Below are 23,459 nucleotides of genomic sequence, written 5' to 3' on the forward strand. Positions count from 1 at the left end.
AGATGGTCTGGTTATGATGGGTGGTGATCAGTTTGGGAGGGGAGATGATCAGATTAGGATGGGTGGTGATCAGGTTGGGAGGAAGATGATCTGTTTGGGATGGGTGGCGGTGTCTGGACTTGGCAATGATTAAGCTGGCAGGAGGGATGGAAGAAGGGATCAGCAGTTCTCACCATGCATTGGATGATATGCCAATTATAAACATATTTTAAATTCTTACTTTATTGATTCTGGCATTGCACAGGGTACTTCAAAGTGGTTTTAGTCCCTTGACTTGCACGCACCCAAAAATCTAATGCCTGTTTCGGGTTTAGGTTCTTCATGATCCTGTTGTGCATGCACTTCAAGTCCACCACATTGAAGGCTTAGAAACCTGTTCAGTGCCCTACAAATGTGTGCCATGCAGCTTTAGTTCAATGTCACTCTTCCAACAGAGATTGTGGGATACTGATTAAGTGCAAGGTCATAGTGCATTTATCCCTTAACAGAATTTGGGAGAATGGAAACCAACTGTGGTGCCATACTACTGACCTGACCTGAGATGAGCTAAGTAACGATCATAACAAACAGTGAACTTGAGACCTTCTTTGTCTACGGGACTCTACTATTCACTACATTAAACGACTTAACAATGGCTGGAACCTTAAACATTTATTTCCACAGACCAACCAATCTTTTGGCAATATGTATAATTATGACTTACTTATCTGGTTTTGATTAGGTGAATAAAACGCATTTACAACTGCAACTCCTAAAATCCATCTGAAATAAAGGAGATGTTATAATGTGGGATTACAAATACACATCAACCGTTATAATTTGTGCATATTGTACTTCCTTTTATGATGTAAAGACATAATGTCTTGAAAAGAATGGAAGCAACTAAAGATATAAGGCAAATAGCTTGGTTTTAAATTGCATCTAAGTTCACAAAGCTTGGATGATGTTACAATTTTAGAATATGGCAAATTAATTTTGTACATGGCAGGAATATTCAGAGGAACACTTTTACTCGATGGCTTACTTAAGGAATGGATTGTGTTGGATGGAATACATTGGAGAGTTTAATGAGGTGATTAATGAGTTGAATGGCCTATTGCAACCTTACATACTTGATAATTTGGCCATAGCTCGTAAAAAAGGTAATAATAGGTGTAATGCCTTCTTGTTGTGAGACCTGCCTGGCAGTACCTCACCTATCATTCATGCCTTTTATCAGGCAAAACAATGAATGGAAGGAATTATGTTCCAGCCCAAGTTGAACATCAGCTGATGATCACAAAGCAAGTGTTAATGGATAATGATTAGGAGACCATATTAGTTATTTCTTTCCCACATATTTATGAAGGTCAATTCTAACAACTGAATGATTGTCCATTTGGAGGGGGGCAAATGTAATTGCATTATTTTAAAAAGGGAGGGATAGAAAAACAGAATTACAAGCCAGTTAGCCTAAGACTAGTAGTGAGGAAAATTCCACAGTCTATTATAAAAGATATGATAACAAAACATTTGGAAAGTCAACAGGATTGGGTAGAGTCAGCATGGGTTTATGAAAGGCACATCATGCTTAACAAATCTGAAGAGTTCTGAGGATGTAATTAGTAGAATAGGGGAATCTAGTCGATAAAATGTATTTTATTTTTGAAAAGAGTTTTGATAAGGTTCCTCATATGAGTTTAGTTGGCAAAGTTAAAACACATGGGATTAGGGATAATATAATGGCATGGACGGAGAATTAGCTGACAGACAGAAAACAATGAATGGGAATAAATGGATCTTTTCCCAAGTGCTAGGCAGTGACTAGTCGAGTATTGCAAGGATCAGTGCTGGGGTCTCAGCTTTTCGTGAAATCTATATTTTATATATATATATATATAAATGACCTGCATGAGGGAACCAAATGCAACATTTCTAAGTTTGTTGATGACAAAAAAACTAGGCAGCATTGTGAGTAGTGAGGAGGATGCAAGGAGGCTTCAAGGTGATTTAGACAAGTTGAGTGAGTGGGCAAACACATGGCACATGCAGTACGATGTGGCTAAATGTATAGTTATGCACTTTGGTGCGAAGAGTAGAAAGGAAGACTATAATTAAAATGGCAATATATTAAGAAGTGTGGACGCAGAAATTGATCTGGGTGCCCTTGTAAACCTGTCAGTGAATGTACACAGGCAGGTACAGCGAGCAATTAAAGAAAAATGGTACAGTGGCCTTAATTGCAAGAGGATTTGAATTCAGGAGGGATGTCTCACGGCAGTTTTACAGGGTCTTGGTGAGGAGGGTGTTTTCCCCGGTAGGGGAATCTAGAACCAAGGAACACTGTATCAGGATATGAGATAGACCATAGAACTGAGATAAGAAAACATTTCTTCTTTAAAAGAATAATGAATCTATGGTATTTACTCAGAAGAAACAGAGATACATAATTAGATTTTATCGGCTTCAGAGCTAAAGACAGAAATTGGGTTTATGGCATTGAGATAGTGGATCAGCCATGATCGCCCTGAATGACAGAGCTGGCTTGAAGGGGTGAGTCGCAGGAGGCTGGAAAAACACAGCAAGCCAGGCAGCATCAGGACATCGAGAAGTCAACGTTTCAGGTGTCTGTTCCTATTTTCTATATTTCTATGTCCAAGCTGGAGCATGTAATTCAGTGCAAATCAGGAAACAACCTGAAACTTTCTTGTCTGCATGGCTTGACGCTACACCAGACAGTACATTTGCTCAATAAGCCAGTGGTTACATTAAGGCAACTGTGTAGATTCTGAACCAGTCTCACACTATTGTAGAATGTATCTTTAATGTAGCCAAATCCCAAATCCCTTCACATGAATACTGTCCAATTGTGAAACTATGCCACCACAAAGATATATTATTCGCAAACAACTAAATGAATGGACAAAAGGAGGTGGATTTTAAAGAGCTCCACAGGACTAAGAGCAAGAGAGGGTCCAGGAACAGCTACTGTGCTGGAGTAAAGGAAACCAAGATGAGTATGAAGCCAGAACTGGAGAGTGAAAAAGGTTTTGGGGTGAAAAAATTTGGAGATAGGGAGGGATGATTCCACAGAAGGATTTGAGCACTCTGATTGTTACTCATTTGCTACTTACGTATCTTGATTGACTTGCTCCCGTAGCTTCCTAAGGTCTTTATGTGCATTTGCCTTCAAACTTTCAAGGACACTTTCAAAGTATTTGTTTTTACTGAAGTTTAGCTGGATAAAGTACAACAATTATGAGAGCCACAGTTTGAGAATTCTGTTAATCAATCATTAGATTAGTCTCTGATGCATATGACAGAGACAATTTAGCTGGCATAAAACGTGATAACAGTGCTAATCTATGGTGGATTCCCACTTAGTTGAAACAATTGGTCACAGTTGTTAATTCTTCAGTGTGATCAATTCATGCATAAACTGCATGAAATACGCAGGCGGTTACTATGACACCTATTGCCAACAAGATGAAGAAAGCATTAAAAACAGAATAAATCTCTTTTTGTGACTCTGTAGTATGTATATAATGAAACATAATGGATGTATTGGAATGGTTACAAGTTGATGATCTCACTCTTTATTTGGACAATGGTTTCAAACTGCCTGAATTATGACATTATCTTAATCTTTTATTGAGATTATTATCTTGTAATCACTGTTATCTTGTAATCACTATTTTCTTGTAATCTTATTATTCTCCATCAATTTAGTCCTCGTACAATGAGAGATTTTTCTAACAACGGAAAGTGTTACACGGTTTCCCAGAATACATAGCCAGACAGATCACTGTCAAAGGCTGAGAAATCAATTATCTCAAATTGGAAAATGCACAAGTCAACAGCATTAACTTGACATGGAGATAAAGGAATGGAATAAGTTTAAGTAAAAGGAGCCTATTAAAATTGTTTTGGAAAACAAAGTGTGCATGAGTCACAGGATGTGCTTTGACTGTATTTAATAGTCAGAGTTGAAAACTCATTCAAGAAATTTACTCTGAACTTCGTCCTAGACTTCCTTGGATGTCCTAACTAGGGTGAAATACTTGCCCTGCACATTTTGTGAACAACATCTGTATCGACAGACTTTGGTGAGCCCTGGCTCAGTATGCTTCTGGCAGTGACACAGGAGTGCCATAATTTTGACCACTTAACATTTAAGAAATGTGCCTTGTCATGGCATTTCACAGAGAGGAGATATTATGTGGGTGAACACAAGTTTATGTCTATTGTCAATTGATCCCAAAATCTACTATACTCACATGTTTGTATTCCTCATCCAGCCTGGGATTGTCATCTTCCAAGATGTAGTCTGGATATCCAATTTTCTCTCTTATTGCCAGGACCTTTGAGAAACATATATAAAGGGATGTTCAAATAAATTAACACTTAAAGGTTAGGTGCGTTAGTCAGAGGGAAATGGGTCGGGGTGGGTTACTCTTCGGAGGGTCAGTGTGGACTTGTTGGGCCGAAGGGCCTGTTTCCACACTGTAGGGAATCTAATCTAATCTAATTATTGTTCATTACCAACTGTTATTTTTGTAATTGAGATTTGGATTAACAATTGCCTAAAACAGTACCCTCGAACAGGTTTCCCAATGCTCATCACAATTCAAGGCTTTCTGGTATGAACCTTAGGTGAGGACAGGGTTTCACTGTGATACTCTCCATTCAAGGACAGCCCAACACATCTCACTAACTGAGGTCAAACATAGCCACAGATTTGCTCACCCAAGAGCCGATGTCTATATAAACAGTGAAGAGAAAGGAAAAGGAAAACAGGATATTTTTCCCCATTCTATTTGATAGGGATGCTCAGACTAATTGTTGTAATCTAACTGTTGCCCAACTTGAGAAAAGCTAACATTCTATAGGGAATTCAAAATTTTGCTTTTCCCATGACAACGACAAAGTGAAATTCTTGAGGCAATATAATTCTGGGATCCAGCCTGATCTATTTAATATTTCACTGTACGGTTTTTTATTAGATCACTTCCTTACATTCACTCCGCCCTGCACCCCCCACTCTCTACAGTAGCAGTCATGAGAAACCAGCTACAGTCAGTTCTGCAATAACAGGGTATTTCCATTTTGTGCAACCCCGTGTATAAGGAAATAAAAACACAATTTAAACTAATGGGGCCACATTCGCATTGTAACAATACACCCTTTAAAAGTTTGGGCTATAGAAACAGTGTCCCCAACATGTCAATTGTGTTATAGCAAATTTGCGTGAACGAGATGCATGTTACAACAGAACGACATGTACATCTATCATTAACTGACCTTCCCTTGTGCCTTCTGTTTTGAAGGACCATCCATCCATTCCAGCTTATCCAATGTTTCAATAAACACTTCTTGAATTTTATCAATTAAATCCTTTACCTGAAAAGAGAAAAATGTCCAGTGAGAAACAATAGCTCTTGGACTATCACCATCCACAAGGACAAGGGCAGCAGATACATGGGAGCAACACCAACTTTAGGTTCCCCTCCAAGCCATTTACCATCCTGACTTGGAAATGTATCATTGTTCCTTCACTGTTGCTGAGTCAAAATTCTGGAATTCCCTCCCTATCAGGTGCCTGCCGATATGCCACGGACTACAGCAGTTCAATAGGCAGCAAACAGCTACCTTCTCCAATGAAATCATGGTTAGAAAATAAATGCTGGTGCAACCAGCAATACCCACATTCAATGAATAAATATTTTAAAAATCCTCTTAACATAACAGCTGCGTAAATATTAACTGTAGTTCGGGTGGCAAAACTTACATCTTTCAGTCAGCTGGCTGTGGATTTAGGTCCATCTTGAACATCAAGTTCAGGCTCTGGTGCTGACAATGTGAAAAAGCTACACTATCAGAGGCACCCTCCTCAGTTAAACTAAGGCCCCATCTACTCTCTCAGATGGACATGAAATATCCCATGACACTAATGAACAAATTCTGATGAAGAGTCATCAGACTTGAAACATTGACTGTTTTCTCACCTCAGATGCTGCTAGGCCTGCTGAGTTTTTTCATTAATTTCTGTTTTTACTGTAAACTAACAGTTTAGCAGTCAGAAAAGCAGATCATGATCCGACTACGTGTTAACAAGCAATGAAGGTAATTAATAGCAATGTCTTGAAAGCAGGCGATCTAAACCACCTTGGAAACAGTAGATCTGCCATGAGCAAGACTGGAAATTGTAAATCTGATACTGATTTTTGTACTTTCTGGAACTCCATTTTCCCAAGTACTGTAAGTGTACCTCCTGGATTGCGGTGGTTTAACAAGATGTCTCAAAACCACTTTTTGAAGAGCAAATAAGGATGGACAATAAATGTTGCCTAAGCTAGTAACATTGACCAATTAAAAAGTAAAATCAGGATCTTAAATTCATCTGTACCAAGTTTTTGGATGTCTTAGAGTGTGAGCGTGAATGTGTGGGTGTGATATTGCACTTAATTCATAAATTTTTAAAAAATCATTTTTAAGTTTGCTGCTGGAATTATTTAGTTGAGTGCCACTCTCCAAGAGTAAGAAAACACACACCTCTGTCATCAAAAAAACATACTGATCATGGGCAGTATAGGAACACATACATTTTGTCCATGACATTGAGCGTCATCCGTCCACTGCTATTGTCCACAGTGACGTTTGATGTTATTGGATTACATACGCCAATTAAAATGGACACAAGAAATCATTTTGAGCATTCTTGATAAAGGCTCTCAAGTGAAATGTTGGCTGGCATTGTGCGGAGAAAAAAAACCTATTGACTGGCTCTGTTTTGTGAGGTACATACCATTCTCTTGCTCTTGCCAGCAAATGCCTCTCTCACATAGAGCGCTCCCACTGCATTTTTCATCATGCTATTAATGTTGCGGGCACATTCTTGCCAACGAGCTTCTTCCCGACTAATACCAAACAATGCCTGTGACAATGAAGGTTAATTATAAGTTAGTGCTGAGTGTAACAATTACATGAAAAAGGATTAAACACTGCATTACAAAGTGTGCAGTGATCGTAAATGACTCCAACATCAGCCTTCAATAACTGAGTTTACCTCTTCATTATCATAACTTATGATAAGTATCAGTTGTAATTCTGAAATGCAAGTACATATGTAAAGTATGTAAAATAAGTAGAGTATGTAAAGGGCTTATTTAGTAGCATGCTTGTCTTTGTGTCAGAATGTTATGGATTCAGAAATTCAGGCATTTAAGAGGATTACACAGAGTTATATCACTCCAGTGAAATAGCAAGAGTGGGTCGCATTGTCAGAAATGCCGTTCAAATAAACTGGATCTTACCAAGTACAGAATGTGCTGGAGAAACTCAGCAGGTCTGGCAGCATGTGTGGAGAGAAAGCAGAATTAACATTTCAAATCTAAGTTCAGAAGAAGGATCATTGGATTTGAAATATTAACTCTACTTTCTCTCCATGATGCTACCAAACTTCCTGAGATTCTCTAACAATTTCTGTTTTTGTTTCAGATCTTCAGCCTCTGCAGTTCTTTGCTTTATTTAAGTGTTATCAAGGGCTGCACTTAAATGGATGTTGAAGATCCTATGTTGCTATTTGAAGTATGATTCATTCAGTATTCTGGTGTTTCTTAATAAATGCACCAGACATGTGGACGGCACACTGCTGCCTCACAGCACCAGAGACCCGGGTTCAATTCCCGCCTCTGTGTGGAGTTTGCACATTCTCCCCGTGTCTGCGTGGGTTCCCTCCGGGTGATTAGATTAGATTAGATTAGATTACAGTGTGGAAACAGGCCCTTCGGCCCAACAAGTCCACACCAACCCGCCGAAGCGCAACCCACCCATACCCCTACATTTACCCCTTACCTAACACTATGGGCAATTTAGCACAGCCAATTCACCTAACCTGCACATCTTTGGACTGTGGGAGGAAACCGGAGCACCCGGAGGAAACCCATGCAGACACGGGGAGAACATTCAAACTCCACACAGTCAGTCGCCTGAGGCGGGAATTGAACCCAGGTCTCTGGCGCTGTGAGGCAGCAGTGCTAACCACTGTGCCACCGTGCCGCCCTTAATGCCACCGTGCTCCGGTTTCTTCCCACAATCCAAAAATGTGCAGGTTAGGTGAATTGGCCATGCTAAATTGCCTGGAGTGTTAGGTGAAGAGGTAAATGTAGGGGGGTGGGTGGCGGGTTGGTGTGGACTTGTTGGGCCGAAGGGCCTGTTTCCATACTGTAAGTAATCTAACCTAAACAACACACAAGCTGATCATTCCTTCCTGTGAAATATTTCAGCACAAGATGCAATTATTATAGTCCAAGGATGGTTGTCATTGATATCAATCGATGCAAGTTTCAGATGATGTTCCTCCCTCCAGTCATATAATGTAGTCACCGAGCTCTTTATTTCAAGCATTGAAATCTACACTAAAATCGGGATGAGAGAAATGCCACATTTTAAGTATCGGCATCACCAAATATTATTTCCAGGACAAATAATTATTGGCTTCCAAATTCCACAGGACATCAATTATTTCATAACTTTGATGAGAATCCAATGTAATGCTCAAGGATACAGGAATGACTTATAAACAAGTGTGTTTTCATCTTCGAGATGAATAGTGAGATACGGTAAAGGTCCTAACTTGACACAGGAAGAGGAAGTGCCTGCTAAGGTGGGATTTTCATTCCAGGAATATGGGTGCTATGTCTCAGTGCAGAGATAGCTACTGGGTATCATGGCAGAAAATTTAAAAGGTCTGTGTTGGTGTTTTGCAACTTCATCCCAAAGACAATAAAAACAGCAAAACAGTAAAGAGCCCTGTAGCCATCACACCTCACACCTCCCCTAACCTCCATGCCCCTTCACCTATCCTCAAGGGTTCTCCATATATTTCATTTCAGCCAATGGCACTTCAATGCCCATTATAGGGGAGGCAATGGCTTCTTGGTATTATCGCTCGAATGTTAATCCAGAGATCCAGGTCACGTCTTCAGGAGCCGGGTGCAAATTCTAATATGGCAGATGGTAGAATATGAATTCAATAAAAATCTGGAATTAGAAATCTAATGATGACCATGAAACCACTGCTGACTGTTAGAAAAAAACATCTGGTTCACAAAGGCCTTTAGGGAAGGAATCTGCCATCCTTACCTAGTCTGGTCTACATGTGACTCAAGATCCACAGCAATGTGGATGATTCTTAACTGCCCTCTGAGCAATTAGGGATTGGTAATGAAAGCTGGCCTGGCCAGTGACGCCCACATCCCATTAATGAAGTAAAAGAAAATTGCCCAGTGCAAATGCTGCGGAGAACCAATTAGTCATATGCTACGTATGAAACTTTTTTAAAAGTTAATTAATCCATAACTTTTTTATGAAAACACTTTGGTTCCAGTCCTATAACAGGGTCAATCAACCAGCTCTTTAAAATATCAATAGCAGAAAATGCAAGTATTCGAGCCAGCTTTTTTCTGCATAAATAAACATTGAGTAACTGAAATTGATCTGAGATAGAAAGATATCAATTGAACAATGCTTTCCTTAGGGCAGAGCTGTGTCAACAAAATAATGAATTTTGCCTACATTCTGCAGATTTAGTTCCGAACTTGGACATGCATTTCTCATCAGAAGATGTTGATAGCACAAGCTGGTAGTGACACAGTGGGGCATCTGGAACATTACCATATAACGGAACTAACAGTCTACCGGTTTTGTAAACAAAATTTAAGGACAGAGAAGGAAACAGGAGGATAAAGGAAGTTGAAGGATAAATTAGAGTCAAATTAAACAAAGAGAAATAAACATTGAGAAAGAGAACAAAAAGAGAAAGCAAAACAATAAAATATTTTGTTATACTTAAACTCTAGAAACGACTTTCTGCCACCAGATATGTGATTCTGTGCTTTGAATTGTTGTCTTTTTGGAATTCTGAGATTGAACAGTATGGCAGAAATTAAAATCTCGTCATCAAATGAATCCTTAGGTTTTGAAATTTTCTGTCCTAATTCTCTGCGGCTCAATCGTTTTGACCAAGCACAATATGACAGTTTCTCAAAACTTATAGAAAGCCAAACCAAAAATGAACAAAATTATTGGTGGAGCAAAATCACACGAACCATTTAGCAATTTGTGATGAAATGCAAAATGCAGAGGGTCTCTTTCTTGTCACAAAGAGGTATTTTTCCAAAAACATTAATAACAGCATTAAACTCAAATCTACTTCTGGTTGAATATTTCTGGACACGAAAGACATTGCTTACACAATATTTCAAATAATATTTACTACTGTCTGCAGTCATGTAAATAAGCAGCACATAATGGAGCTTAAATTATTTGGCTATGCTTTGAATAACGCCCTCTAGTCTCCTTATTCATTTTCTGATTGAAGTCATAAAGTCTTAAAGTCTAATGAAGCAACCTTACATACGCAAGAAATAAATTTGTAAAAGCCTTCAGATTTATAGCAACTTTTTAAAAGGATTCGGACTCTGATAACAACTTTTATTGTTGTGTTTTAATAGAATTGTCCTAAAAATGTCAACTTGTCTTGTATCTTAATAAATGCTGGCTGACCTGTTGCATCTGTTACTGAGTCATTCAAGTTAATCAGGAATGACGAGCTGATCTCATGAAAATCCTTTGATGTGGCGTGGCTTCACTATGAAAGTGTACTGCCCAGTAAGTTATTTCTGGGGTTTATCCCACAAGAGTTGATTTATTTTGCTTTCTGAGTTCTAACAATACAGAAAACATGACAATTGATCAGAAACAACTAGAACCCTCACATAAATAGTGAAATTATTTGAGTGGATAAGCCACTAGGTATTCTCAAGGCCTTTTCATTATCTACAAAGTGCAAGTTAGGAATATGATAGAACCGTCTCCCCTTGTGTCGATAGGCACAACTGCGACAATACTCAAGAAACTCAACACCATGCGGGAAAAGGCAGTCTGCTTAATTGGTTGGCCTCCCATCATCTCAAACTCCCCACAGCACTGGTGTGACATGGCTGCAGCACGCACTATTTACACTACATCAACAAATGAAAGCTTCTTCGACGGTACTTCACAAACATACTGTAGTGATCTCCACTGCAGTACCAAAAAGGACAGAGACAGCTAGGATAGGAACATTTTCAGGTTTAAGCACTCCACCAAGTTAAACACCATCCCTATTTGTACATTCATCACTATTCCATCATCATCACTGGACCAAAATCCTGGCACTTGCTGCCTATTTTTTGCAGTACTTTCACCTGCAGCAGTTCAAGGAGAAGACTCATCACCCCAATCTTAAGGAAATTTTAAGTGACCACAGATATTGGCCTTGCTAGTCATGTTTCAGGACTATCTGGCCTTGCTAGTCATGCTCACATTGGAACAGGTGTGGGCTATTTTATCCTTCAAACCTCTAATACCATTCAGTGATGATTGTGGTTTAGTTGGTAGCACCTCCACCTCAGGATTCTTGGTCCAAAGATCTGAGCACATAAATCCAGGCTGACCTGCCAGTGAAGCATTGTCTGGGGTGCCACTTTTCAGATGAGATGTTAAGCTAAGACCAAGTCTTCCCTAACAGGTGGAGACCAAAGGTCCCAAGACATTGTTTTGAAGAAGAGCAAAGGAGTTATCTCCAGTGTCCTGGCCAAGAAATATCCCTCAATCCATTTGTATGTGGACTGACTGTTGTGTTTCCTGTATTACCAGTGACTAAACTTAAAGGTACTGAATTGGTTGTGAACATTTTGAGATGGTCATGAAAAGCAGAATATGAATGAATGTCTTTTTTTGTCCTTTGTCTCTGATCTGCAAAACCAAACTTTCATAGTTCTGAGAATGACTTAACACAATAACATAGAGAGCAGGAGCAAGAATAGGCCATTTAGCTGTTCAAGCCTGCTCTGCCATTTAACGTGATCATGGCTGATCTTCGATACCATATTCCTGCTTATTGCCCATGAGCCTTTATGCCTTTAAAATCTAAATTTGAAATTTCTCATAAAGCTTGTAACAAGAGAACTTTGTTTGCCAAAGAATTCTTAAAGTTGAAATTTGCTACAAATACATGTCACAGGATTGTTGAGACAGAAACATAGGTTGGTGCTGAGTGCTATCTTTGCCAATTAGGCAGCAGTGATGATGTTAACTGATGGTAGAAACTGCAGCGATTAATATTGGTGCAGCTGCTGCACTGACAGAACAGTTTGATCCTCTTGGGATGTACTTTTAATTTGTTTCAGGAATGTGACCCAGCATTTTATGGTTCAATTAAATATTTAAGTGGGCAATAGAGGCTTTTTAAAGGCATTGATCCAGAGATGATAAGGGGCCCACATCAATGAATGCTTCTTCCTTCTACTTTATGATAATTTATGTTCATGCTTTCTTTCACTGGTGTAACTATGTCAAGGGGCAAGGCCCAGATTCCAAAACATCTCATGGATAAAAACCATAGGAGGAAAGTCAAGAAACCTGTTATTAAAATGAGCATTGGTCTCACATTATAAACACCAATCTCTAAACTCTTGTTTTCACTCATTTCAATTCTAAAATGTTTGTGGTGATAAAAAAAAAGCTGAATTTGTGGAGGAGATTGGAAAAGTTGATCAGTGATTTGCCTTTCGTGTATTTGTAAGCAACCAACAATGCAATTTGACTGTATAGATCCCAGAGATTTTTAGATTAGATTAGATTACTTACAGTGTGGAAACAGGCCTTTCGGCCCAACAAGTCCACACCGACCCGCCGAAGCACAACCCACCCAGACCCATTCCCCTACACTTACCCCTTCACCTAACACTACGGGCAATTTAGCATGGTCAATTCACCTAACCTACACATTATTTTGGATTGTGGGAGGAAACCGGAGTACCCGGAGGAAACCCATGCAGACACGGGGAGCATGTGCAAACTCCATACAGAGAGTCGCCTGAGGTGGGAATTGAACCGAGGTCTCTGGCAGAGTACATCTATTTTCAAACTTCAACAGCAGTTTGATTTAAAAGACATTCAATGAAACAAAACACTGAAGTGATTCAAGTTATACTCTGGGAATGGATAAAGATAAATTTGCTGCAGGCTGGAGAACAATGAATAGTTGTTAAAGGAGTTTGTGGACAGATTACTGAGTGAAGTATGTCAATGCTCAGTTGGGATTACTCCTGTTCATAATTGACATAAGTGATTTGGATTAGGAACATAGGAGCTGCTGTAGTGCCATGGTAGTGGCACCCTACCAATGAACCATGAGGCCACATTTCATATTAGAATTGCTCCAGAGGTAACATCTTTGACCAGGTTGACATTTTTTCTTTTGTTCTATATCCAAAGGTGCTCTTACACACAACTAAATATTTTTATTTTCCATCACCAAATCATCTGTGGTATTTATTTCATCTATTAACCCACCAGTAAATCACCTGTGTTCTCTAACTGGTTAATTTACTTGCAAAGCCCAGTAAAGGCTTTGCTGACTATCAAAGATGTGGGGGAGATATGGAGAGGGCCTGAACAGGTTGGTTTGTTTTTGTTATTCTTTTATGTCCAGAACTGCTCTCATACAACTGAACGTTTCTTTCCCCATTACTAAATGACTCATGGTAATTTTTTCCTATCTATTAACCCACCACTAGTAAATCACCTGTGTTTCCAATTGAATAATTGATATGTAATGAACAAGTTGATTTGGGAAATATCTGGATTATGAACAGAAAAATGACATTCAGCCCATGAAGTCTCCTTCGTCATTTATTATGATCGAACACTTCAATGCCTTTTTAGCAACATTTCTGTCTCAACTACATATTCAATTGACAAACTGAAATCTACCTAACCCTTAAACATATTCAAAGACAGAGTTTTTGCATCTTGTTGAATGTACAGTTGTTATAAGCGATGTAATAGCTCTTGAAACACTATCCATTGCCTACATGCAGTCCTGCCTTCAATGTATGTTCCGAAGAAGAACATCACAGTGGCTCAGTTAGCACTGTTGCCTCACAGCACCAGGAAGCTGGATTCAATTCTAGCCTTGGGTGATTGTGTGTGTGGAACTTGCATGTTCTCCCTGTGTCTGCATTGCTTTCCATTGGGTGCCCCAGTTTTCTCCCGCAGTTACTGGAAAAGGTAAATGTGGGATTGCAGCAATCCAATAGGATTGGGGGCTGTGTCTGGGTGGGATGCTCTTCAGAGGGTCAGTGCAGATTCTATGGATTTGATGAATCTGCTTCATCTCTAAAGGTTCGTTTACAGCAAGATTATTAATTAGCCATTTGTCAATGGACAATATTATGACTAAAATAGCCTGTCCTCTAGTTGGCTCCTCAATAAACTGCTCTATAAAGCTTTCCCCAACACACTCCAAAATCTTGCCTTCCATAGCTTTAGTTTTCAATTGGTTTACCCGAGCATATGCAAATTGAACTCACCCATGATTACTGTATTGCCCATGCTACATGCTTCTCATACCTCAAAATTAATGTCATGTCCCTCACTACTTCCACTGTTCGATGGCCTGATAATAAGTTGAACCAACGTTTGCTGCCTCTTGCTGTTTCTCAGCTCCACTCAAACAGATTTCTCACATTGTTCTTCTGATTTGAGGTCCTTCTTTGCCAATGTACTGATCCCATCAGTTATTATCAACACAACCTCACCTCCTTTGCCTTCTTATCTGCCCTTCCTAATCATTAAACATCCTTGATAACTGCCATTTCTCATTGACATGTGACTTAAAATTGTGAAATTCAAGACAAAATGATAAATTTGTAAATGACTAAGAGGTAGATATGGAATTAAAGGAGACAACACAGAAACAACAGAACGAAATGGCTAAGATATGTGAATGAGTAGAGTAATGGCAATCAAATTTAATGCAAACAATCACACTGGAAGATAAAAATAGTGTTCCAATGGCGACTGGTGAAGTGAAACTAGACTGAGTCCCAATAGACTCACATTAAACATGGCCACCAGTGCAGAGCAACAATCAACCAACCCCACAAATGGAGCTGCATGAGGATATTATTTAAACAAGCTACAAACACTGCAGCACCCAGGAACTAGGAGTTGCGGAAGAAAAACACCTCTACAACATATTCAGGAACAACGGGTACTCAATAAACACAGTCTGTTGATTCTGACACAACAAACCTAAACAAGATGACACAACATGTCTAGAGAGTCTAACCACACTACACTACATTAAAGATATCTCAGAGATGATGACCAGACTATTCCAGCCCCTTGGCATCATGATAGCTCACAAACCTACTAACACACTGAAACAGCTCTTGACGAATCTAAAGGACCTCTGACCATCAGCCAGCAGAACGAACGTCATATACAAAGCACCCTGCAAGGACTGCAACAAACATTACATTGGACAGATGGGCAGGAAACTAGCCTCCAGGATATACAAGCACCAACAGGCCACCAAAAGGCATGACGAATTATCACATAGTCAAAGAGGGACACTAGTTCAACTGGGACAATATATCCATCCTGAGACAAGCTAAATAAAGACATGCACAGGAATTCCTAGAGACCTGGTATTCAATCTGGAACTCCATTAACAAAGATATCCATTTGGACCCCATTTACCAACCTCTCAGAAAAAGAATTGGAAATGATATCACCCAACACAACAGACCAAGACACACAAATAGAAAGCGGGACAGAACACCAATGCTTCAATGGAGGCTCACTGATGAAGTTACTTAGCATGGTGATGAAATGCTGGAGAACAAATCTTCCAGCTCAGCGAGCAAACTTACAACCTGAACAATCAACAAAGTCAATAAAATGTCAAAATTACATAACCAAGATACTAGATGTGGTTGACTCTTAACTGCCCTCTGGGCAATTAGAAAAGGACAATAGATGCTAGCCAGCGATATTTACATCCCGTGAATGAATAAACAAAGTCAGATCTTCTGATCATTGAACAGGTCAAAAAGTGGGATATGTACATTAAGTGTGCATACCTCTGGACTGAGAAGTTGGAGGTAGGAGATGTATTTAATGGAGCAGTGATTTGTTTTTAAAGAAGAAAACTAATCTTCTCCATCTCACATGACAGTGAAGAAGATTATTTAAGTTTACAAACTGATCTTGATCAATTGGGTCAAAGGGCTGGAGAGTGGCAGATGGAGTGTAATTTGGACAAAAGTGAGGTATTGCTTCTTGGTAAAGCAAAAAAGGGCATAACTTATCTAATTAAAAGCAGGGCCTTGGGTAATGTTGTAAAACAGAGACCTAGAGCTTCAGGTACACATTTCTTTGAAGTTTGTGTCACATGTAGATAGGGTAGTTAAGGAGGCATTTGGCATGCTTGCCTTCATTGCTCAGACCTCAAAGTATAGGAGTTGGAACATTATTTTTAGGCTGTACAGGACATTGGTGAGGCCTCTTCTGGAGTACTGTGTGCAGTTCTGGTCACCCTGTCATAGGAAGGATATTATTCAACTGGAGATGATTCAGAAGAGATTTACCAGGATGTTGCTGGGCATGGAGGGTTTCAGTTATATGGAAAGGTTGGATAGGCTGGAATTTGTTTCACTTGAGCGTAGGAGATTGAGGGGTGACCTTATAAAGGTTTATAAAATCATGAGGAGTATAGATAAGGTGAATAGCAGCTGTCTTTTCCCTGGAGTGAGAGACTCCAAGTCTAGGGAGCATGTTTTTAAGATGAGAGGAGGAAGATTTTAAAAGACATATGGGTCAGTTTTATTACACAAACAATCGTTCGTGTGTGGAATGAACTTCCAGAGGAAGTGGTGAATGTGGGTACAGTTACGTTTAGAAGACTTTTGGATAAGGACATGAATAACAAATGTTTGGAGGGATATGGGCCAAGCGCAGGAAGATGGGACTAGTTTAGTTTGGGATTATGGTCGGCATGGACAGGTTGGACCGAAGGGTCTGTTTCTGTGCTGTATGACTCTCTGACATCCCCTGAACAATCCCAATATCCGATGGACTGAAGATCACAAAGTGTACACTGAAAAGCAGTCAGTTCAAAAATAGCAGGTCAGGAGAGAAGGAGCAGAGATGTAATACTTAAATAGACTAGAAAACAGAGATAAGCTGTTCAACAAGCAGGGAAACCATATGTCACGGTCGAAAATGAGGAAGTATTCCTGTATATCTGGCATTTTTGCAGAATATGGAGGTGCTGGAGTTGGACTGGGTGGACAAAGTCGAAATCACATGACACCAGGCTATAGTCCAACAGGTTTATTTGAAATCACAAGCTTTTGGAATGCTACTCCTTCGACCATAACCTGGTGATTTCTGACTTTTGCAGAATGTATTGAATATCAGGAGGTGCAGGGGTGTTGCTAATTAGTGAAAACACATATTAATATGTGACATTTAAAAGCTGAACATTCTACAGGATTAAAACAAACGCAATATTAAACTCAGAGGAAATGTCCTAATTATGATTAATAGCTAAAATGTACTAGATGTCCACTTTTATAAGGGGAGTGGTACATCTCTGATGTTTACATCAATTTTGATTGAAATTACTGTGCATGTCTGACACACTTTCAGTCACTCACTTTCATGCATTTTCTTTCAGTAGGATTTAATTTTTCTCTAGTCGCACATTGGTCAATGGAATTGTTCATAGTTCTTTGTGTACATTTAAACAGACTAACTAACATGTTAAGACTTTATGGAGTTGATTATTTCAAGAGTGGATTACTTTTCCTCTCTCGTTGAGGTGGGGATGATTGCATCTTGAAGGAGAAACTTGGCAAAATATTCAATGAGGAAAAGAATTCTGAATTGTTTTAAAATGTCAGGACAGACATGTTGGAACAAATATTTCTTTCTCAAATGTGTACATCAATTTTATTGGATTTTTATAAATCCATTAACTTTTTAGCAGAGGAGTGAAACGTCTTAGAGTCTCCCATTTTGTCTTTATCCCACGCTTATTATCTCATAACTTTTATTTCTGCATTTCTTCTCTTTTGGTGCACATATCTTTTTTTTAAATCTCCTCTCTCTTTTGTCATCTCTTCTTGGGACAGATAGAATAATTCTCCAACTGCAAAACATTAGCTCCCCTTCCAGTTGACAATCAATTGCTCAAGATAAACACAATGACTGCAGATGCTGGAAACCAGATTCTGGATTAGTGGTGCTGGAAGAGCACAGCAGTTCAGGCAGCATCCGAGGAGCAGCAAAATCGACGTTTTGGGCAAAAGCCCTTCATCAGCACCACTAATCCAGAATCAATTGCTCAAATTCACTTTGGAAGAGTTAACACAAACGTGAGTGGGGTACAGACTCTGTGGTCCAGAAAGGATTCATGGTGCAGTTAGTAGTAGATTAGAGAGTTCGGATCTGAGGTTGGGAGACAGTAGAAACTTTAGCAGAGTGTGAACCCATCATTTTCTTACAAATTCTAAACAAACTGCAATACTTTAAATTCATTTACTAGATCCACATGAAAATCATCTATATCATTTGCAATTATGATCAAAGCATATAGGAATGAAAAAGAAATTGTTAAGATATGCAACAACAAATATTATATGGACAAATAATAACTCAGCAAAGCTTAACAAAGATTTTGAACGGTTGTATACCTTCTGGTAGTTGGCATGGACATCCTTAAAGCGCCGGCTTAAGTTGTTAAGATGGTCTAAGATCAGCTGCCAAGCTAGGTAGTTCTGAAGAGTACTAAAAATACAAGAGAGCTAAAAGCATAAGATTTGGTAGCTGAAGTCCAATATAAACAAAGCATAGAAACGGCTGTTAAAGTGATTTTGCATTTACCTTTTTCCAGGCATTGTATATGGAAAAATAATTGAGTATTTTAAAAAGATGACTCTCTTCAAATATGTAAAGGAGTTCAAAAATCAGTCAAAAACCAGAGAGGTTTACTATAAAGACTAAGGGTCAACAGGATGTCCAGGCAAGACTATCTCACATGAATGGATTGAATATGCCTGCACAACATTAGCGAGACACGATAACATGCTTACACGAAGTTGCTTTGTACTCTAGGTTATCAACGATGACAATGGTCTTAAACTATTCAAAGAGATTCCAATCACCTCAATACAACTACAGCATATACGGACAGAATTAGGTCATGCCCAGGTGGAAGGTTGTTTTTCAGACTGGAGGCTTGTGACCAGCAGTGTTCTGCAGGGATTGGTGCTGGGTCCACTGTTGTTTCTCATTCATATAACTGATTTGAATAAGATTATAGGAAGAATGGTTAGTATGTTTGTGGATGACATCAAAATTGGTGATATAGTGGACAGTGAAGAAGCTTATCAAAGTTTACAAAAGGATTTTGATCAATTGAACCGATAGGCCGAGGAGCGGCAGATGAAGTTTAATTCGGATAAATGTGAGGTGTTGCATTTTGGTAAGATGAACAAGGGCAGGAATTTTACACAATTAATGGTAGAGCCCTGGGGAATGTTGTCGAACAGTGAGACATGGTTCTTAGGACTAGGGGGATCAAAGGATATGTGGACAAAGCTGGAACAGGGAATGGAGTTGGATGATCAGCCGTGATCATATTGAATGGAACAGCAGCTCGAAGGCAGAATGGCCTACTCCTACTCCAGTTTTCTATATTTCTATTCCTTCATCTCAGTGTGAAAATAATACTCTTTGGTAAGACATTGTTTCATTTGCAGCAAAATGGGTAGCTACCATTGGCTTCTCTTTGAGTTTACTTTGACCATGTCTGCTGAGGGGATAGGCAAGGTGATTTATTGCAATAGAAATGTGAGTTTGTCTACTGAATGGGATCAGAACATTTCCAATTACTAAAATGAAATTGAAGCAAATCTCACAAATCACGACAAAACAATTTAGAATCTGGTATCTTTACCTCTTTGAGTATTTTGGGAGAATATGCTTGAGTTTCTGAAGATACTCAATGTCAGTAACCACAATTTCTTCTTCTGGATGGACTTCAATATCGACGCTAGCCAGAATCCCTTGAAGAAACTGTGTCCAGTTAAATCCCTGGAGGCACAGGCATGAATCAAAGAATTGAGTAGTTAATACTTGTTTGTTCAATAATACCATAGAAGAGACTGGATATTAAAATGATACAAATTGGATTTAGCTACCAATAATCATACTTGCCAGAAGGTGTACAGAAAGCAAAGCACAAAAAAAAAATCTATGGACAAGTTAAGTTATTCCACATTCTCATCAAGAGCTAATATTCTCACTTCTTTGACAGAAAGACACAGATAACAAGAATGTTTAAAACACCCAAAGGCACAATGGTTGACACAGTGAAGGAGATATTCATGAGCTGAAGATTAAAATGATTCGTATCCATATAGAAAGCTACGTGGTGGCTAAAGTATACAGATGGGAGAATGACATATAACGAGAATCTGTCAGAGTCAATGGAACCAATCTGAACAGTACTGACAAATCTGGAACCAGACAGTCAATCAATCATTACATTTCTCCTCAGTATTAACCTAGATGTCACTCTTAACATCTAATGTACAATGTGTACCGACAGGAAGCAATCACTGAAATAAATCTACTCACATTGAGATCAAATTTCATTTGAAGTTCTGGAAGTGTCATTCTATTGTAGCACTGCATAACATCGTACCTTTCCTCTGGACATGCAGTAGCCTATGGAGAGACAATCAGTTTTACCTGTGCAGGCAATTTACCTCCTGGTGATAACCTTAGGCAGCTCGATAGATATCAAAGTCAGTCAGTTATCAAGTAAATTGATAGAGTGGATATTTTCACTGGTGGGGACTGTTCAAAATTCAGGTTCATAGTCATTAGTCACTAATACATTCAAACAAGAATTTAGGAGAAACTTCTTTACTCTGTATACGGAAAATACGACCAGAAGGAGTTAAGGTTCCCAACATAGATGTCAGAGGAAGCTGAGGGAAAAGGACTTATATAAAACTATAAGACCATAAAATACAGGAGCAGAATTAGGCCATTTGGTCGATCAAGTCTGCTCTGCCATTTCATCATGGCTGATATATTTCTTAACCCTATTCTCCTGCTTTCTCTTTGTAACTCTTGATTCCCTCACTAATCAAGAACCTATCTATCTCTGTCTGAAACTATATTGACAGACAGACAATAAAGCTTTCAAAGCCCTATCGAAAATGAGTCTGGGATCTAATAGTGAAAAATGAGGAGAGGGCAGATGAGCAAACAGGTTTGCATCAGACTTCAGTATAAAATCACGAGGAGGGGTGCAGAAAATCTTTAAGTAGGCAATAACAGCAAAGCTTGTTAATAAATACTGGGAAAAGATTGAGGCCTTTTCTTGTCATTGAAGGAAATCAAAAGACTTACAGATGACCCAAAAGATTAAAATTATGAAAGGTTTTGACGGAGTGCTTACAGAAGGAATGCTTCCTCTTGTGGGCAAGAGCATAACTCGATGCTATTGGCAAAGCGTAGTCATCAAGAAATCCATCCAAGAAATCAGAAGGAACATTTCGACTCAAACAGTGGAAAGAATGTTGACTTCACTATCCCAGAGAGTGGACGAAGTGAATACTGTCAACACACTTCAGGGGGAGCTGGCCAAGCAAATGGTTGAGAAAGAAATGGAGGGTTATAATTGGTTTATAGAGTCATTGAGTCATACAGCATGAAAGCAAACCCTTTGGTCCAACCAGTCCATGCTGACCACAATCCCAAACTAAACCAGTCCCACTTGACTGCTCCTGGCTCATATCCCTCCAAACCTTTCCGTGTTGGCGTGGGTTTCCTCCGGGTGCTCCGGTTTCCTCCCACAGTCCAAAGATGTGCAGGTCAGGTAAATTGGCCATGCTAAATTGCCCGAAGTGTTAGGTAAGGGGTAAATGTAGGGATATGGGTGGGTTGCACTTTGGCGGGGCGGTGTGGACTTGTTGGGCCGAAGGGCCTGTTTCCACACTGTAAGTAATCTATTCATGTACTTATCTAAATGTCTTTTAAACATTGTAATTGTGCCCACACCATCACTTCCTCAGAAAGTTCATTCCACATGCAAACCACCCACTAGAGGATTGAGTGGAGCATAAATGGACTGGCTGCACTGAATGGCCCGTTTGTCTGCTGTCTATAAATTCTAATCCCACAACAGGTTAACTCGTCTCAGATGATATGGTGGGAGAATCCTTGACAATCATTCAGCCTCCGTAATCCTTTGGCTGATATTCTCTCATTTGTAGCCTCAGCTCTTGTTCTTGATCACTATATGTGACGTTCTGATCTTTCTCAGGAGGGGCCATATGATATATGATGCCCTCAAGTATTCCTGCTAACACTTACAGGTTAGGTTAGATGTTAGCTACATGACTATTGTCCATTGAGAGAGAAGCCTTTCAAGAAAGGTTGGGGATGTGGGGAAGGGCAGAAAAAAAAAGACTAGATTGACATCTAAATCTGCAGAAGTACATTTTGTTTAACTTATGAATTTATGAATATATTAGCCAGTTTATTTCAGAGTTAATGTAAAGAAGGAGAATACATTCATCACAATGCAGCTGGACTGACCAAACCTTCACACCTCATTAATCCATCAAAACATGCCATTTGACCATCCAATCATTTGAATCTTATTCAAATATATTTGACGCATTGATTTGTTACTATAATATTTGTGAATCCAGATGCAGTTGTTTAATTGCATAACTGTAGAAACATAACTGAGCAGTATACTTGTATTTTGATGGCATAGAATGTTTCCAACCGATCAACATTTTGTAAAAATTCCATCTCAGAAACATCAATTCCTTATTTTCCATTGACTCTACTTTATTGCCTTATGATTGACCTATTCACTATTTCCTGTTTGAGACAGCTTGTTCATTAACCTACAGCTTTATGGTAGCATTCCTGCCTCTGCGTGAAGTCATAGAGATTTTACCCATATTCCAGCCAGTCCTGAAGGTGACTGAAAGCCGCAGTTAATTTGGGGTTAGAATTCAGCAACATGAGAGCTACTGTATCAAATATGAAGCATTAAGACAGAATACAACAGAGCAATGTAGTGAGTGATGTAATGTAGTGTGAGTCTTGTGTTCAGGGAGAGCATGAGCCAGGATCAAACAAAAACAGAAACTGCTGGAGAAACTCAGCTGGTCTGGCAGCATCTGTGGGAAGAAAACAACATTAATGTTTCAAGTTCAGTGACTCTGCTTCAGAACAAAGTCCAGCGAATTCTGAAGAAGAGTCACTGAATTTGAAACATTAACATTCTTTGGTGCTCGTACATGGTGCCAGAATTGCTGAGTTTCTTTAGAAATTTCTGATTTTGCTTGTTTCAGATTTCCAGTACCTGCTGCACTTTATTGAACAAAAAAAATCCCCAGAAGGACTGCAGATAATGGAAATTAGAAACACAGATAGAAATTGCTGGAAAAACTCAGCAGGTCTGGAAGCATATGTGGAGAGAAAGCAGAGGTTAACATTTCGGGTCACTGATCCTTCTTCAGAACTGTTCTGAAGAAGGGTCATTA

The 23,459-nt window shown here is 39.2% G+C and overlaps 1 protein-coding gene across 5 annotated transcripts in view; it reads right to left on the reverse strand.

The window, feature by feature from the left end:
- The window catches only part of mmel1 (membrane metallo-endopeptidase-like 1), a 63,052-nt gene that overhangs the window by 17,132 nt on the left and 22,461 nt on the right, over nt 1–23,459 (reverse strand). For all 5 annotated transcript variants that reach the window (XM_072586234.1, XM_072586237.1, XM_072586236.1 and 2 more), the window contains 8 exons: nt 20,521–20,610; nt 19,838–19,974; nt 18,573–18,666; nt 6,785–6,913; nt 5,281–5,379; nt 4,257–4,340; nt 3,114–3,217; nt 704–762 (listed from right to left, as the gene is read on the reverse strand). In XM_072586234.1, the coding sequence (XP_072442335.1) occupies nt 704–762; nt 3,114–3,217; nt 4,257–4,340; nt 5,281–5,379; nt 6,785–6,913; nt 18,573–18,666; nt 19,838–19,974; nt 20,521–20,610 (796 nt within the window). The remainder of the gene's footprint in view (nt 1–703; nt 763–3,113; nt 3,218–4,256; nt 4,341–5,280; nt 5,380–6,784; nt 6,914–18,572; nt 18,667–19,837; nt 19,975–20,520; nt 20,611–23,459) is intronic.

Source organism: Chiloscyllium punctatum, chromosome 16, assembly GCF_047496795.1.
Source record: "Chiloscyllium punctatum isolate Juve2018m chromosome 16, sChiPun1.3, whole genome shotgun sequence".
Taxonomy (NCBI): domain Eukaryota; kingdom Metazoa; phylum Chordata; class Chondrichthyes; order Orectolobiformes; family Hemiscylliidae; genus Chiloscyllium; species Chiloscyllium punctatum.